Source organism: Ctenopharyngodon idella, chromosome 1 (genome assembly GCF_019924925.1).
Source record: "Ctenopharyngodon idella isolate HZGC_01 chromosome 1, HZGC01, whole genome shotgun sequence".
Lineage (NCBI taxonomy): Eukaryota > Metazoa > Chordata > Actinopteri > Cypriniformes > Xenocyprididae > Ctenopharyngodon > Ctenopharyngodon idella.
The window spans coordinates 32,772,098-32,788,410 of NC_067220.1; the positions used below are offsets into that span (position 1 = coordinate 32,772,098).

General features: G+C 37.0%; 2 protein-coding genes across 4 annotated transcripts in view; both read left to right on the forward strand.

Moving 5' to 3' along the window:
• Positions 1 to 16,313, forward strand: part of LOC127516499 (von Willebrand factor A domain-containing protein 7-like) — a 55,923-nt gene that overhangs the window by 32,164 nt on the left and 7,446 nt on the right. Inside the window, exon 15 of one of the 2 annotated variants that reach the window (XM_051901251.1) lies at positions 2,898 to 3,094. The exons of the other annotated variant lie outside the window; for it this stretch is intronic. Coding sequence (XP_051757211.1) covers positions 2,898 to 2,944 — 47 coding nt within the window. The 3' untranslated portion in view covers positions 2,945 to 3,094. Of the gene's footprint in view, positions 1 to 2,897; positions 3,095 to 16,313 lie in introns of those variants that run through there. 2 annotated transcript variants of the gene reach the window in all.
• Positions 3,278 to 16,313, forward strand: part of LOC127516467 (von Willebrand factor A domain-containing protein 7-like) — a 44,903-nt gene continuing 31,867 nt past the window's right edge. Inside the window, exons 1-13 of one of the 2 annotated variants that reach the window (XM_051901158.1) lie at positions 3,278 to 4,479; positions 5,002 to 5,295; positions 6,568 to 6,661; positions 6,738 to 6,866; positions 6,999 to 7,185; positions 7,794 to 7,960; positions 10,045 to 10,157; positions 10,354 to 10,470; positions 10,582 to 10,791; positions 12,386 to 12,518; positions 12,636 to 12,788; positions 12,959 to 13,045; positions 15,973 to 16,244. In XM_051901158.1, coding sequence (XP_051757118.1) covers positions 4,282 to 4,479; positions 5,002 to 5,295; positions 6,568 to 6,661; positions 6,738 to 6,866; positions 6,999 to 7,185; positions 7,794 to 7,960; positions 10,045 to 10,157; positions 10,354 to 10,470; positions 10,582 to 10,791; positions 12,386 to 12,518; positions 12,636 to 12,788; positions 12,959 to 13,045; positions 15,973 to 16,244 — 2,154 coding nt within the window. In that variant the 5' untranslated portion in view covers positions 3,278 to 4,281. The remainder of the gene's footprint in view (positions 4,480 to 5,001; positions 5,296 to 6,567; positions 6,662 to 6,737; positions 6,867 to 6,998; positions 7,186 to 7,793; positions 7,961 to 10,044; positions 10,158 to 10,353; positions 10,471 to 10,581; positions 10,792 to 12,385; positions 12,519 to 12,635; positions 12,789 to 12,958; positions 13,046 to 15,972; positions 16,245 to 16,313) is intronic. The other variant, XM_051901149.1, reaches the window with a different exon arrangement.

A 16,313-nucleotide genomic window follows, 5' to 3' on the forward strand; every position in this document is an offset into this window, starting at 1 on the left:
TGTTCAAGGTGTCTGAATTAATTTTGGTTTGACTGTAAGTGTAAGTTGCTGTATACCACAAATCATCTCCTAATCTAAATGCTTTAATTTGTGCGGTGCTGTTCTGAGGCAACTCTTTAACACTCAAATGCAGTAAAACCTGTGTTTCTTGAAGGTGACTGTTCTTTACGTAGAGAGAAGTCCAGCCATTGTAGAAAACCTTTCTTTTGTGTTGGATCCATCTCTGTCCAATGTGACTGTGTATGTCACTGGAGACTCTCCAGTCTTTACCTTCTAGAGCCCTACAGGTGAGCCAGTGACAGAATACCCATATACAGTATGTGCTTGATAAACCAGTTTCATAGTTTCATAATTTCTCATCTTTTACTCACCTTCATGCTGTCCCAGATGTGTATGATTTTTTTTCTTCAGATAAACATAAAGAAATATTTTTAGAACAATAGTCCATATCTATGATTACATATAATAGGTCTCTCAAAGTTGACGCCTCAAAAAAACAAAACAAACAAAAAAAACGGTGGTAATTTCCAACCACAGTTGATGAATCAGTGTTGTCTGAAGCTAAATGATAGGTGTAGGTAGGAAAAAAGTAATATTTAAAAATTTTTATTATAAACCATTGCTTCCAGTCAACTGTCTAGCCTACATGAATTCACGCTTGACGTAAATATCAGCATGTGTGAAGCTCGCATGAGAAGTTATGTTTCTTTGTGCTTCCGCATCACTTCTCATGTGAGCTTCATGCTGATGTAAAACTTTGAACATGATGCTCTCATTAACCCGCATATAACCATTGGCCGGAAGGTTTAGTTTAAAATGTTTAAAATATTAGTATTTTTCTTACCCACACTTATCGTTTCGCTTCAGAAGACATTGATTATTCAAGTGTGATTGTATGGATTACTGTTGTGTTTGCTTTGTGTGGTTTTTGAAGCATCAACTTTGAGGGACCCATCCACTTGCATTTTATGTACTCACAGAGATGGATTATTTTTTTTTTTTAAATCCTTGTTTGTATTTATCTGAAGAAAGAAACTCGTGTACATCTGGGATGGCAAGAGGGTGAGTAAATGATAAGAGAATTTTAATTTTTGGGTGGAGTATCCCTTTAGGGCTACATAGCATGTCAAGGCTTTGCAAGTAGGATTATATGATAATTATTATGCAATTAACATCTGATTTAATGAATGCCACTTTCAGGTGTGTCTCAGGCAGGTTCAGTGGCAGTTGGTCCTCTGGGTAGCATCCTGACTGTTGGGAATTTAAAGAGATTAAAAATCAGCTCTGGCAACCAGACAGGGAAATGGAAGAGTTTTCATTTTTTGTGTATGACTTGCTTTTAAAGTTTCCAATGTTTTTTTTGTTTTTTTTTGGTTGTTTGTTTTTGTTTTTTAACCAGATATATATTTTTACCCATTCAATTTAACTTAAAATACCTTTTACAATAAATATCTCTAGAAAAGCTTCTGAAAAGAAAACTGTTGTATGGGACATGGAATATTCACCATAAAGTTTCAGGTGGTGATTTACTGCCATGTACAATTAAACAATGTAAAATGCTAATTAAGCTCTTATCCTGTCAATTATCACAGAAAATAATAACTCTGTTTGTCAAAGCAAAATAAACACCCATATGCCTGTCCATAATTCAGAATTCCTTTAATTGTGAATACAGGTCAGAGTTCTGTGGACGTCCTCGTTTACTTTGTGGAGATAATTGAGGGAGGTCATGGAGACTCATGGGGACAGATTTTCACCCGCCCTTTTATTGGTATAACATCATGCATCATTCATCCATTCATTCTTCAAACAATTTGTCCTCTGTAGGGTCATGGATGTTAGGCATCATATAATTTATATTCAAAATATATTTTTAATCGATTGGAAAATTCCACACAAAATAATTTTGCTACAAGGTGTGGTCACATTTACCATTACTCAGCGAAATTTCACAGGTAAAATCCAGTGATTTCAATAGGAATCTGTGCAGTCTGGAAATTTGTGTAAGGGTGAAACATTTATACTTGCAGATTTCACATTGTGTTCAACTTTTTCAAGCAAATTCACCAATTCACCAGAACACTGCTTGGTTTTAAAGTGACTGCTGTGTGAGCTTACATCAGAGATGGGCAACTTTGGTCTGTCCTGCAGAGTTTTGCTCCAACCCTAATCAAACACACCTGAACCAGCTAATCAATGTCTTCAGGATTACTAGAAAGCTACAGGCAGGTGAGATTTTGTCAGGGTTGGAGCTAAAATCTGCAGGACAGTGGCCCTCCAACACCAAAGTTGCCCATTTCTGGCTTACATCATTACACTATTGACAGTGGACAATGGATCTATTTTGCGTGGTGAAATTTTGTCACCGCACCTTAAGTTTGAAAAGTTTTTTTTTCTGTTTGTCACAAACATACATACAATAGTTCTGATACTTCAAAATGTTTCTGTGATTGCCGAACAGGTCAGAATGCTACTTTGCTTGTCTCTGTGACTGGAGGAGATTGATTCACTGACGTGCTTCTAGTTGAAGCTTCAGGATCTGGTGTTGTTAATGGAACCATCAAAGCAGTGGGTGCGACAGACTTCCTGGTCAGCGTAGACAGAATCCCAGAGGGGGCATTTCTGGTCCAACTCAAAGGGCTGTTGAATGACTCGACTTGATACCTAGTCGATTCCAGAGACAGTCACCCACCCAATATATAGGATCTAGAATAACCATCACAGTAAGAATTATCTGGAAAAATGTTGCGTACACAAACACAAATAGCTGTAATTTACAACAATCATAAAACAAAATGCGCTTAAATTTACATCACAGTTTAGTACAAAAAGAGCATCAAAAATGCATCATTGTATGACAGAAATAATATACATTAACCATATCTGTTCCTCCACAGGCCCAATCGCAGAACACTACACTGCCTGGAGTCCCATTCAGTCTTAACTTCACAGTAGCCTCTAACACTATAGGCGGCAACTACACTATCCGAGCCAGGACTGACCTGGTGGAGACAGACGTGTCTTTCCCCAGCTCTCTAAACCTGGTTGCAGGAGGAAGCGCTCAGGGAAGCGTCACACTGACCGTACCTTCTAAAACCGAGTCTAGGACGGCTGTCACACTCACTATTGAGGCAGAAGCTCCGGGGTCCACAGACCTCAATTATGCCATAGTGCAACTCACTGTCTCCACAGCAAGTGCTATTTTCAGTGGATGTTACTCACTTTGCATGTGCCTTTCTTTCTCCTGTTTTTTTGTTTCCCATTTTGTATGATTCTTTTTAGCACAGCAAGTACCAATTTATGTTGCAATCTTTACTTGTCTTGAATTGTCAGGTGTAAATGAGTCTTTGTAAATATTTAAGAATTAAGGTTTATTATTGAAATTTCACTCACTTTCTGAAGTAAGTAAACAGGTGTGTTTGGGACTAGATTTGTGGATAAGCTGTGGTTTCAACAGTAACATAGACTCTATTCTTGATCTTGTTTTAGAAGTTTATTAAAGACAAAGTTCATAAAAGGGGCAGCAGTATTATACAAGCTTATGACATAGTGTTGGTTTTCCTTTTTACATTTGCTTTCACTCTTCAGCCTCTCCTTGGCTTATTGACTTAACTGAACTCCTGTCACATGATTATAATACATTGTAAGTGGACTGAATTAATAAAATGACATGTATGATTGTGATCTTTAAAGTTTCGGGAACGTTTGAAGCATCAGTTTTTTACGGTTTTATAAGTTTGCAAATGCTTGCAATATTAAGTTTAATAGGTTTGCAATATTATTTTGTAACCTGTTACTTACAGGACATTAAGTGTTGTCAAGGTAACAGAGGTGAGTTAAGATTGGATTTGAAAAAGGCACAGTCAACAATAGAGGTTAATAAGGAAGTAAATGTTCTTCCTTACTGATTTTCTTGGCAACACACACGGAAAGGATTTTCATTTATGCAATCCCTAATTTACATCCCAAAATGTGACGCTGACATTCATGGCGTGTCTAAAGGTGTATAAATACAGTAACAGAGGTTGTGCGTAAGTTACAGTATTAAGGGAAAATCTGCGAAAAGGTAAAAAAAAAAAAAAAAAAACTCTAACTTATTTATAATTTTTCTCTGGTTGAGTAATATGTAATATTTTGAGTACATTTCCAGTTAAAGATATGTGAACTGTTTATTTGTAATAATGTTTAGTGAAATGTTTCATCAAGCTTTTCTTCACTGGTGAGAGAAGACTGAATTTTCAAACTGAATTTTCCCCACAGCACCTATTATTGTGGACAGCCATGGCTTCACTGGTTGTAGTGGCTGTATTTCTTCTTTGGGGGGCCTTGTTTCAACCCCCCCAGGTGGCAGCATTCAAACCTCTTTTTCATGATGGTTCCATGACCCATAGAGAAATCACTCAGATGGCCATCCTTCGCAAGACAGCAGAAGTGTGCCGTGACATAGCCACTGCCCAGGGACGAGACTTTACACTGGCTGTAAGAAAAGAATATAGGAGTGAACAAACTGAATTGTTCTTAGAACCAGGAAGATAATTTGCATTTTAGATTCATTCAAATTAGTAATGAGTAAAAAAAAAAGGTCTGTGATTAACATTCCTTGAAGAGACTTACAACATAAACTAGATGAACAAAGTTTGTAAACAAACTTTGAAGTTGGCTTGAGAAAGCTGGACCAGAAAGTTTGACAAAGTTTTAAAAGCTTGAAGTTTGAAGGTTTTCAATTTGATGTAGTTTGAAGTTTAAAGTAGTTTTAAAGTTTAAAGTGTTAATGTTTTGAAGGCAATACAGTCTATCAAAAAACAATAGATAGACAGATAGATCTCAAATGTGAGTTTTAAAACTGCTCTTTCTAAGTTGCTAAGTCTCAAGTTATGCTACACACAAACCTGAAAAACATGGAATTTGAGTTATAATTAATTTTTTGAGTTATTTTTTGAGTTATTTAAATAATAATAATAATAATAATAATATTCTCCTCTTTCCACACCTCACCTTCAGATAAACAACTATCTGACTGCATCTGCTGTCCAAAAAGCCTGCGCAACATCTCCTGATTCATCTTCTGCCCTCTCTTCTCTGGAATTTTATTCAGCTATAACAGAGATTTATCTAAGCAATGCAGCCATAGATGTAAAGTTTGCACTGAGTGCGGCGCATCACATAGATAATGAGGCTTTCGTTGAGGGTCGGGAACTCATCACTCGTGGCATGGCTGTAGTAAAGGCCAGCGTTCAGCAGGAGAGCTATATCTTTGCCCGTATCACACTGGGGGCTCTATGTCATACTCTACAGGTATGTTATGAATGGAGATTACAGTATGGGTTTTCTGTAATCTTTTTTTAAATTTCAAACTGGTTCTATGCCAGTATTTATATTTGTGTTTTATATTTACATTACATTTATGCATTTGGCAGACACTTTTATCCAAAGTGACTTACGTTGCATTTAATCTGCATGTTATCAGTTCATGCATTCCCAGGAGTTCAGGAGACCTTGTCATTGCTAGCACTATTTATATGGAGGTGCCATTTCACTCTTCTCTTATTGTATGAATTATTACCTCTTCAACCTACTTTGTTTTAGCTCTGGTAGTTCCCAGTTGTGTTCCTCCAAGTGGTTGCTTTTTAAATGCTTTGGGTTTTGACAGATTTGGGAAAAATGGCATTTTCCTATTTTGCAACTTGGTCATGGAAAATAACAAACTTGTATCTATTGATGAATTTAAGAAAATCATAAAGAAAGTGTTGAAGGAGTCGTGTTGTATATGTTGTATTTTAATTATGAGTTTGCATGGCTGCTACTTTGGTCTCTCTTATAAAACAGATCATCTATCTCAATGGGACTTTCTGGTAAAATAAAAATAAGAAAAAAATAAATTATGCATTTTAAAATGTCTATTTATCTTTTTTAAACTTATAATGCAAACCCCTCTTTTATATATTGACCCCAAGAGTATTTAAACAATTTTGGACACTTAACTTGTTTGTTTAAATAAAAATGTATTTCAGTGCATAGAAAACAAGTTCAACCAAGTAACATCTGCATAAATTATGACATTATAATTTTTAATTAGCTCTCAACGGAATTTTTATAAAGTCAATGCTCCAGTTCAGGTTTAGTTTAACTACCGCAATTGAACTATGCACATTTTCCACTATGTTTGATGACCACAAAGTGTATAAATACTTTTATAATTTTGGACAGTATTTTTTGATCTGTAATAAATAACAATAAGGATAGTAATACTTGAAATGTTTGATCTTGTGGGGATATTTTTTTTGGTCCCCATAAGGAAAACAGCTTATAAATCACACTAAATGTTTTTTTTTGTTTTTTTTTTTTATGGAAAAATGCAGAAAGATTTCTGTGATGGATAGGTTTAGGGGACAGAACATACAGTTTGTACAGTATAAAAATCATGTCTATGAAAAGTCCCCATAAAACAGAAACCCAAAGAGTGTGTGTGTGTGTGTGTGTGTGTGTGTGTGTGTGTGTGTGTGTGTGTGTGTGTGTGTGTGTGTGTGAATTATGTGAACACTGTGTTGTTGGTATGTTTGTGTGCAGGACTTCTATAGCCACAGTAACTGGGTGGAACTGGGAAGCACTGCTCCTTTCAGCACTCTGATCAAGCCTGACCTTCCTCTTAACAATCTAGCAGGTATGACAAAATAATATTACCCTCATTCTACAATTTCTAGAGTGTTTAGTTTCACATCTTTTATCTGTATGTACAGACCGCAGCACACCAACATGCAAAAACTGCATTGGGGAAGACTGTAGTGATAATATTCTCGCAGAAATATTACTGCATAAGAAACTAACTTCAGGATATTTCGACATTTTCTCCTCTGAAAAACCTGCAGGTAAGGATGCTTACCATCCCATGTGTAGTATTGATCTGCTTTTCAATTATAACTTCTATGTATATCATCACAGACCACAGGACGTTTGAAATTGGGACCACAAATTTACATAATGATATAATTTTTTCTCAGGCAAGTGTAGCCATGGCGGCTTTCTTGATAGGACCAGTTATGGAGACCCCACCGGAGGCATCAACAAGGATGACATCAGCTCAAGTCATGGCTTCCTTCACCAGCGTGCTGCTGACATGGCCATCAACGCTACTATGGAACTGCTAGAAGACATCCGACTGGCCACAGGCAACCAAGACTTTCTTTGGTACATGGACCTTCCTTTTACACCACACATGGGTTTGGGCTCTTTTAGGGCTTTTCACACTGCGCTTAACCCTGGGTTATCGTCGTTCTAAACCCCATTTTTTAACCCCAGGTAAAGGAGCGTTTCACACTTGTAATTTAGATGCTGGGTTAGCACAGCTTTTTACCCGGGGTAATGAAACCCTGCTCTGGAGCAGCCAAAGTGTGCCTTATATTCACGTGCTTTGGGCAGTCACGGAAACACTGCGCGATGAATAAACAGTCGTTTCTGCGTATGCTAGTAAAAATGTCAAACAGTGATGGAAAACGCGACAATTGGAGTGAATAAGAGTTATTCTTACCTTTATAGTTCGAAAAGTTCACTCAGAAAAAACTTGATATAACAGTCAGCAGTGTGTAATATGAGGACGAGCAATGCTACGTAAACAGGATAACACTGAATTATATAGGCTGCAGTATTGTAAATATCTTTGGGGGACAGTTAGGAAAAATGGGGGGGAAATGCCATTTCATCTGATGGTAATACACAAATTTCTTTAGTTATAGTGTCAGAAATTTATAGTGCTTCCAGGTTTAGTCAATTATATTTGTTTCTTTTTTTTCTCTCAGGTTGATGGGGCTCAGAACCCCAGTTCTGGCTTTTGTGATTGACACCACGGGCAGTATGTCTGATGACATTGAAGAAGCCAAGAGAGTGTCCTTCAGTATCATAGACAGCAGGAGAGGAACTCCGGAAGAACCTTCGGGATACATTCTAGTCCCATTTAATGATCCAGGTCATATTATGTATTTAGACCTATATATAATCCAGTTTTTTATTTTTTTTAATTATTTTTTTTAACAGAAGCAAAATAGGCAGTGCCTCAAAACATTGTTTTGAATGACAAAATAATCAACAGTAGAAAAAAAAAAAAAAAAAAAAAAGAAATATGAGATTTAATATTCTACAGACTACTAATTTGTATAACACTGTCGTTACACCAGTGATGACACTTTTTGAATTCCTAAAGTGTGGCATGGTAATGTTGTAATTGGCTGATCACGCTGTCAGCATGAATGCCTGCCCATAACGTGTGTGTGCAAATGAGCCTGAATGCACCAAACATTCATTGATGCATTTGCATCAAGAGGAAATAGATGGAATAATTAGTAAACACATCATCACTTTTGTTCATGTTCAAGTCTAACTTGAACTTGCAATTACCTGAACATGAAATGATCTGTGAGTGAGCTGTTTATGGAATATATTAACCCTTTTAGGTATAGAGGTCACTACAGTGGACAGCAATTCAAAAAGCCATTTTCTTGCTTATGCTTGGGTTTTAATGCATATACCCGCAGTTTCACAGACAAGGCTTAAGCTAGTCCTAGACTAAAATGCATGTTTGAGCTGTTTTAACTGAAAGTAAAGGCTGATTTATACTTCAGTGTACGGCGTAGGCTGTGTGCCATTGTTTTGTTTCAAGATGCACACCAGTAATGTGATTTTCTAGTGAACGTTTATAAAAGCTACTTAAATGCCTTAATTGAACTAAGGCCTAATCCTTAGGCTAAGCCCTGTCTGTGAAACCGGGCCATAGTTGCACCAAAGCAGCAGCCCTGCGTTTCCGCCATTTTGGGGTGAAAGTGACTCATCTGTCCACTAGTTTCTATGGCAATATCAGCTGCTTTGTTTAAAAAAAAAAACGTACATTAAAGCTAAAATCCAACCTGAATGATGACAACACAGAATAAAATATTATCACTAGTGATCATCAAATCCCAACAGTTTATTTTACAGACTTTGTCTTCCACTTTTTTCACAAAACCTTTGCTCTCTAGAAACCCAGTCAGTTTGGGTTAAAATTCTTTGAAGTTCAAGTATTAGCATTATAAACACTGAATTAATACCAACATATGAAATTAAATTAAGGACATGCATCAGAAAATTTGGTAATGTTGGACAATAAATATAAAACAGAAAATAACAGCTTGTTTTGCAGTGTTGTATGTTAAAGCAGAAGTGTCCAGAAGTGGGAATTATGTGATAACGGACACAGCAATGCATCATGTATTATATGATCATTATGTTTGTAGCGTGATCCATTAAAACCTACAATATAGGCTATATATTTCAATTCAGATAGTGGAGTAATATTATTATTCCATTAGGTCTGATCTATATTGTTCGCTGCAAACATGATGATCTTAAATGTATTAATTATTAATTTACTATTAATAAATGTGTAAAGTTGCATAAAATGGAAATACTCAATACGTTAACTACGGCTAACTACGTTACCTCGGATGGTTGAATGGTTGGATTCCACAACTGGTAAAATAAAACATATATAAGACAATACAACATTTACCTTAGGTGCCATAAAATTTACTGATGACTTAATTTGAAAAATGTTCTATTGCGCTTCTGATTTGGTTGTGAAAGATGTGTGTAAGATATGAAGGATTCTATGGTCCAGTTGGCATTTTCACCCCATAATGGCGGCCGCGTTAGTGGCTGTTTCCCAAAAAGGATAAGAGTTTTGCCTCTTGCGTTCTATGCTCTTTGGTTGCACCAACTACTACAGTGGATACTAGTGCATCAACACACTGCCACCCTGCCACACTGTGGCAAGCTGTTGTATGTGGATTTTTTTTTTCTTCTCCAAACCAAGATGGCAGATGGCCAGGTACATATGCCTGCCATCATCAATTCAATGGTGTTTACAGAGGATCTGAATGATAGCTAAACAACAGTTAGTGGAAATAAATATAAAGATATACAAAATATTTCAGTTATTATTAAATTTATATTCGATTTAAATTATGTAAAACATTATTGTTGCTGTATAGCCTTCTGTGATGTGTTTGTGTCATACAGACTTTGGACCTCTGACAAGGACTAAGGATGCAGATGTTTTCAAAGCGAGAATCAATTCCCTTACAGCATCTGAAGGAGGAGACGAACCAGAGATGTGCCTGTCAGGACTGCTGGTGTGTGTGTGTGTGTGTGTGTGTGTGTGTGTGTGTGTGTGTGTGTGTGTCCCACCATATATGTCTTTTGGAGAGTTTTGTAAACCTTTATTTATGCTAGGGAAACACTCCTATTCAAAGATACCGTACATAAGATTAGAAATGATAATAATTTTGAGCTCCTCTTATCTTTTTTTTTATCTTCATGGTTCTCCAGTTGGCACTAGCAGGTGCTCCTCCATCTTCAGACATTTTTGTTTTCACTGATGCTTCAGCAAAGGACTCTGAATTGAGAAGCATCGTTCAGGCCATGATACAAATCACTAAGTCAACAGTGAGTGCCTGCAGATTACTCATTGCTGCTAACTTACTGTGTTGTTGAATTGTAACTGACATTTTTTTCTGCATTTCTGTCTGCTCTCTGCACTTTCTCCCTGTCATCCAGGTCACTTTCATGTTGACTAACCCTGTCTCATTCCGTAGAAGACGGGATGTCTCACAATCTCAACAGTTTAATTCAAGATCAATCCCTCAGTCAGACATGCAGCTGTACAGAGACCTGGCTTATATTTCTGGTGGACAGGCCATAGAGGTCACAAGGGCTTCACTTTCTCAGGCCACTGCAGTCATTACTGATGCATCTACCTCAGCCCTGGTATGTTCTGACAATGACTTAAAGAGATAAATCAAAAAGTAAAATCATCATGGAACATAAGGGACAGATGAGTTTTTATTTTTGTTTGAACTATCTTGTTAAGTCTGACGTCACGCGGCAGCGCTTCCGGGTCCAAACGCTCTATCTCATACCACAAGAATAACAACAAACGGTGCTAATATACACACACAGTGTGGTGTAATACTACAAAAAAAAATCTAATAACCTTTATCTCCATACCAAAATTCCAGATGACCAGATAGTGATTCATCTTTTATAAATCGTTAAAATATTAATGTCTGTGACGCTGTGAGCACGGAGACTGTTGTGTAGACTGTAAGTATTTAAAATGTTTAACTTTTTAAAATGTTTGATGTTTAATATGAATAAATAGCGCTCATAAACGGCCGTCAATGGCATTTGCAAGTGAAACGAGTTGAGGCTCGGACCCAGAAACGGCGTTCCTTACGTCACGACTTAACAAGCGGATAACTTATTTAGTATGGAAAAATATATTAAAAAAAATGGAAGTATTCACCCCAAAATATTGTTTTTGCATTTTTGCTCTTTGCAATATATATATATACATACAGTGTCCTCCATAAGTATTGAAACAGTAAAGACAAAATTGCTCTGTTAGCTGTGGTGTCAAGACATCTATAAATATGATTAGATTAATATGAGGCAGAAGTACAGACTGTTACATTTTATTATTGACTGTTTCAACACAAAATGTTTTACCAACTAAGAAGAACAGCACTTCCCTCTGCCAAATGTGAGCATAAGTATTGGGATGGTTTAACTTAAAGTAAATGTAAATGTGTAAAAGCTAATATTTAATTGTAAATCCCTTGCAAACAATAACAGAAGCGAGTCTGTGACCCATAGACATCACCAGACTCTTGCTTTCACACTTTGAAATGCTTTTCCAGGCCTTTAATACAGCCATTTTCAATGGTTGCTTGATTTAGGGAGTTTCTGCCTTTAGTCTCCTCTTCAGCTGGTGAAATGCATGTTAAATAGGATTTAAATCTGGAGACCAATCTAAGACCCAAAATTTCATGATAATCTCCTTGATTAAGTTGGCAGTACTAGTGTTTTGGGTCATTGTCCTGTTGCCATATGAAGCACTTATAATATATATATATATATATATATATATATATATATATATATTCATTTTTTTTTTTTTTTTTTTTTAAAGCTGCAGTCTGTAACTTTTGGTGCTCTAGCCGTTAATAAACAGAACAGCATGCATCTTGAAGAACATTGTAGCTGGAGCTACTTCTCTCTGTTTATGTCAATGACAAGTCACGCAGGTACTGTGCAACTCCACAGCGGTTCCTACCAGACCGGTCTAAAATAGTCTGAATATAAACACTTATTATAAGTGTACCATAATGATTCAGGGTAAGACAAAAACACGGTTTGGAAAATGGATTCATGTTGTACATTCTCATTATATAATTTTTGTAAATTTTGAACACACAAAAAGTTACGGGCAGCAGCTTTAAAATATATATTTCAATTTAGTGATTGGAATTTTGCTATGAAATACTGCAACATATTGAAAACATCTCTGTGTTTCTTGAAGGTGACTGTTCTTTACGTAGTGAGAAGTCCAGCCATTGCAGAAAGCTTTTCTTTTGTGTTGGATCCATCTCTGTCCAATGTGACTGTGTATGTCACCGGAGACTCTCCAGTCTTTACCCTCTACAGCCCTACAGGTGAGCCAAAACACCTTGAACATTGTGTGTTGATATGAGGGTTTTATTTTCTGCAATACAAAAATCCAGATGCCAAAATCATTGTTAAAAATAAGCTATGAATCCCCTGTCTTTCAGGTGTGTCTCAGTCAAGTTCAGTGGCAGATGGTCCTCTGGGTAGCATCCTGACTGTTGGGAATTTAAGGAGAGTAAAACTAAACTCTGACACCCAGACAGGGGAATGGAAGATCAGCATTAACTCTACACGCTTCTACAGCCTTAAAGTCACTGGTAAAGATTTTTTTAATCTGCCAGATATGTAAACTATTGAGATTTTAATTTTTAATCAAATATATAATCATTATTACATTTATTTTTAGTCAAAACTTGAATTTTGAAGTTTTTATTGGAAGATTGCAATAATGTTTCATTTCACTATATTTTAATTGTGACTACTACAGGTCAGAGTTCTGTGAACTTTCTCTTTAACTTTGTGGAGCAGATAGAGGGAGGTGACCTCACACTGAAAGCCAATCGTCCATTCATTGGTATGATACCATCTTTTTTTTCATTTGATATTTCCTCTTGATTATTTCTAGATAGTTGATCATTTATTTTGACACTACCGTTCAAAAGTTTTGAAGATTTTTTAAAATGTTTTAAAAGAAGTCTCTTATGCTCACCAAGGCTGCATTTATTTAATAAAAAATACAGTAGAAACAGTAATATTGTGAAATATTATTACAATTTATAATAACTGTTTTTTATTTTAATATAATTTAAAATGTATTTTATTCCTGTGATTGCAAAGCTGAATTTTCAGCATCATTACTCCTGTCTTCAGTGTCACGTGATCCTTCTGTGTATGTGTATCAGTGACTTGAGGTCCATATAAGCTGCGAATGCTCTGCATACCCAAGCCATTCGTGGACTCGGCAATTAATATTAACATTATAAATTACTATTAAATCCCTTGTTTGAGGTGTACCATAAAGCCTACATGATTGGTAATGCGTATGTAACTGTCCGTAATTTATTTATTCAATTATTTGCCAAACGACGGTAATTTTCTTTAAATCTGCCAGTTACGGTGACTTCCGGGTAAGCTGATCTACAGCAGCTTTTGCGCCTTTGCGCTTTTGTTATGGAGCATCATCATTGTCCCTCGTTCTCATTGGTTTGCTGGCCTGTGGTGAATTTCATAAGCAGGATAAGCTGTGAGCAGATCGCTCGCCCAAGAGGAAAAATGAGCTGCTGCCAGATCTCGATCACCGAAAATCATATTGTATTTGATACAAAACTAACTAGACTTAACCAAATGGGGGAAAAAATCATAACTAAAACTATTTTCATAGTATTTCATTTTCTCCATAGGGATTTTTTATGAAAACTTATAAATTAAGACAGTCCTACTGTAACCAAAGAGTATAGAAGTATAAGTTCTTTGCTGTAATTAGGCCTATTAGAGAATGTTAATCGATAGTCTGTGCATTTGTTAAAGTCATCAGTTCGCATAATTTCAACTTATTTTTTAAAGAATACTGATATTTTTATTTATTATAGCCTACTTATATTAATTATAATTACATTTTATTTATTTTTTTTATTTATAATAGGCTGCTAATACTAATTATGTTATACTTATTTTTAATTATTAATTTAAAAAGTACTGGCATACATTTAAAGTGACGCAATGGTGTTTTTTATTTGTCGTGTCTGATTTAGATCTGTGTCCTAAACTGAAACGTTTAAAGGTGAAGTATGTCGTTTCTGTGACACTAGCGGCACCTAGCGGACTTACAAAAATACAGCATATTTTGTAAATGCACGTTTCGCATGTTGCGCCTCCGTTGACTCTAACATCACAAAAGCTCTTACGGTTGCTTGTGAAGGCACGTCTCAGGTAAATGTAGACTACTCTCAATAAAAGGTCCAACATATTAGAAATACTTTTCGCTGTGTTGCTATTTGTCATGAGCAAGCAAATGAGTAAACTAACAATGTCTAGAGAGAACGCGAGTGTCTCGCTTATTAGCTATAAACCCATTCAACGTAACTGCATCGACTACATTTTTTACATGACGCACCACCCAGTATACCCCGTTAAAAAAGTCACCGCTCGCCACTGGTGTATTGGGACACCCCTCCAAATCACTGAATTCAGGTGTTCCAATAACTTGCCACAGGTGTATAAAATCAAGCACCTAGGCATTCAGACTGCTTCTACAAACATTTGTGAAAGAATGGGTCGCTCTCAGGAGCTCAGTGAATTCAAGCGTGGTACAACAACAACTCAGCCACGAAGTGGTAGGCCACGTAAAATCACAGAACGGGGTCAGCGCATGCTGAGGCGCACAGTGCGCAGAAGTCGGCAACTTTCTGCAGAGTCAATAGCTACAGACCTCCAAACTTCGTGTGGCCTTCAGATTAGCTCAAGAACAGTGCGTAGAGAGCTTCATGGAATGGGTTTCCATGGCCGAGCAGCTGCATCCAAGCCTTACATCACCAAGTGCAATGCAAAGCGTCGGATGCAGTGGTGTAAAGCACGCCGCCACTGGACTCTAGAGCAGTGGAGACGTGTTCACTGGAGTGACGAATCACGCTTCTCTGTCTGGCAGTCCGATGGATGAGTCTGGGTTTGGCGGTTGCCAGGAGAACGGTACTTGCCTGACTGCATTGTGCCAAGTGTAAAGTTTGGTGGAGGGGGGATTATGGTGTGGGGTTGTTTTTCAGGGGTTGGGCTTGGCCCCTTAGTTCCAGTGAAAGGAACTCTTAATGCTTCAGCATACCAAGACATTTTGGACAATTTCATGTTCCCAACTTTGTGGGAACAGTTTGGGGATGGCCCCTTCCCGTTCCAACATGACTGCGCACCAGTGGACAAAGCAAGGTCCATAAAGACATGGATGAGTGGGTTGGTTTGGAGGAACTTGACTGGCCTCCAACATCAGTGCCTGACCTCACAAATGTGCTTCTAGTAGAATGGTCAAAAATTCCCATAAACACACTCCTAAACCTTGTGGAAACTCTTCCTAGAAGAGCTGAAGCTGTTATAGCTGCAAAGGGTGGGCCAACTCCATATTAAACCTTACGGATTAAGAATGGGATGTCATTAAAGTTCATGTGCACGTAAAGGCAGGTGTCACAAAACTTTTGGCAATATAGTGTGTGTGTGTGTGTGTATATATATATATATATATATATAGACATCTTTTGGAAACTTTTTTATTTCATGTTCATTTTTTTCAGGATTTTTGAAGAATAGAGTTCATTATAAATGTTTACTGACATTTGTTGTTGTTACTGACACTTTTGATTAATTTATGCTGTCCTTGCTGAATAAAAGTGTTAATTAATTTAAAAAAAAAAAAAATGACCCCAAACTTTTGAACTGGAGTGTATAAACATGAAGAACTGCTTTTACATCAATATGGGGGGAAAAAAAATAAAAAATGTTTCTGTAATTGCTGATTAGGTCGGAATGCTACTTTGCTTGTCTCCGTGACCGGAGGAGATTCATTCACAGTGACTGACGTGCTTCTAGTTGAAGCTTCAGGATCTGGTGTTGTTAATGGAACCATCAAAGCAGTGGGTGCGACAGACTTCCTGGTCAACGTAGACAGAATCCCAGAGGGGGCATTTCTGGTCCAACTCAAAGGGCTGTTGAATGACTCGACTCGATCTTTGCCTAGTCGATTCCAGAGACAGTCATCCACACAGCAACAAGGCTCTAGAGTTACCATCACGGTGAGCTTAAAGGGATAGTACAGCAAAAAATCATTGACACATTGACAATATTTCTAACCATATTAACCA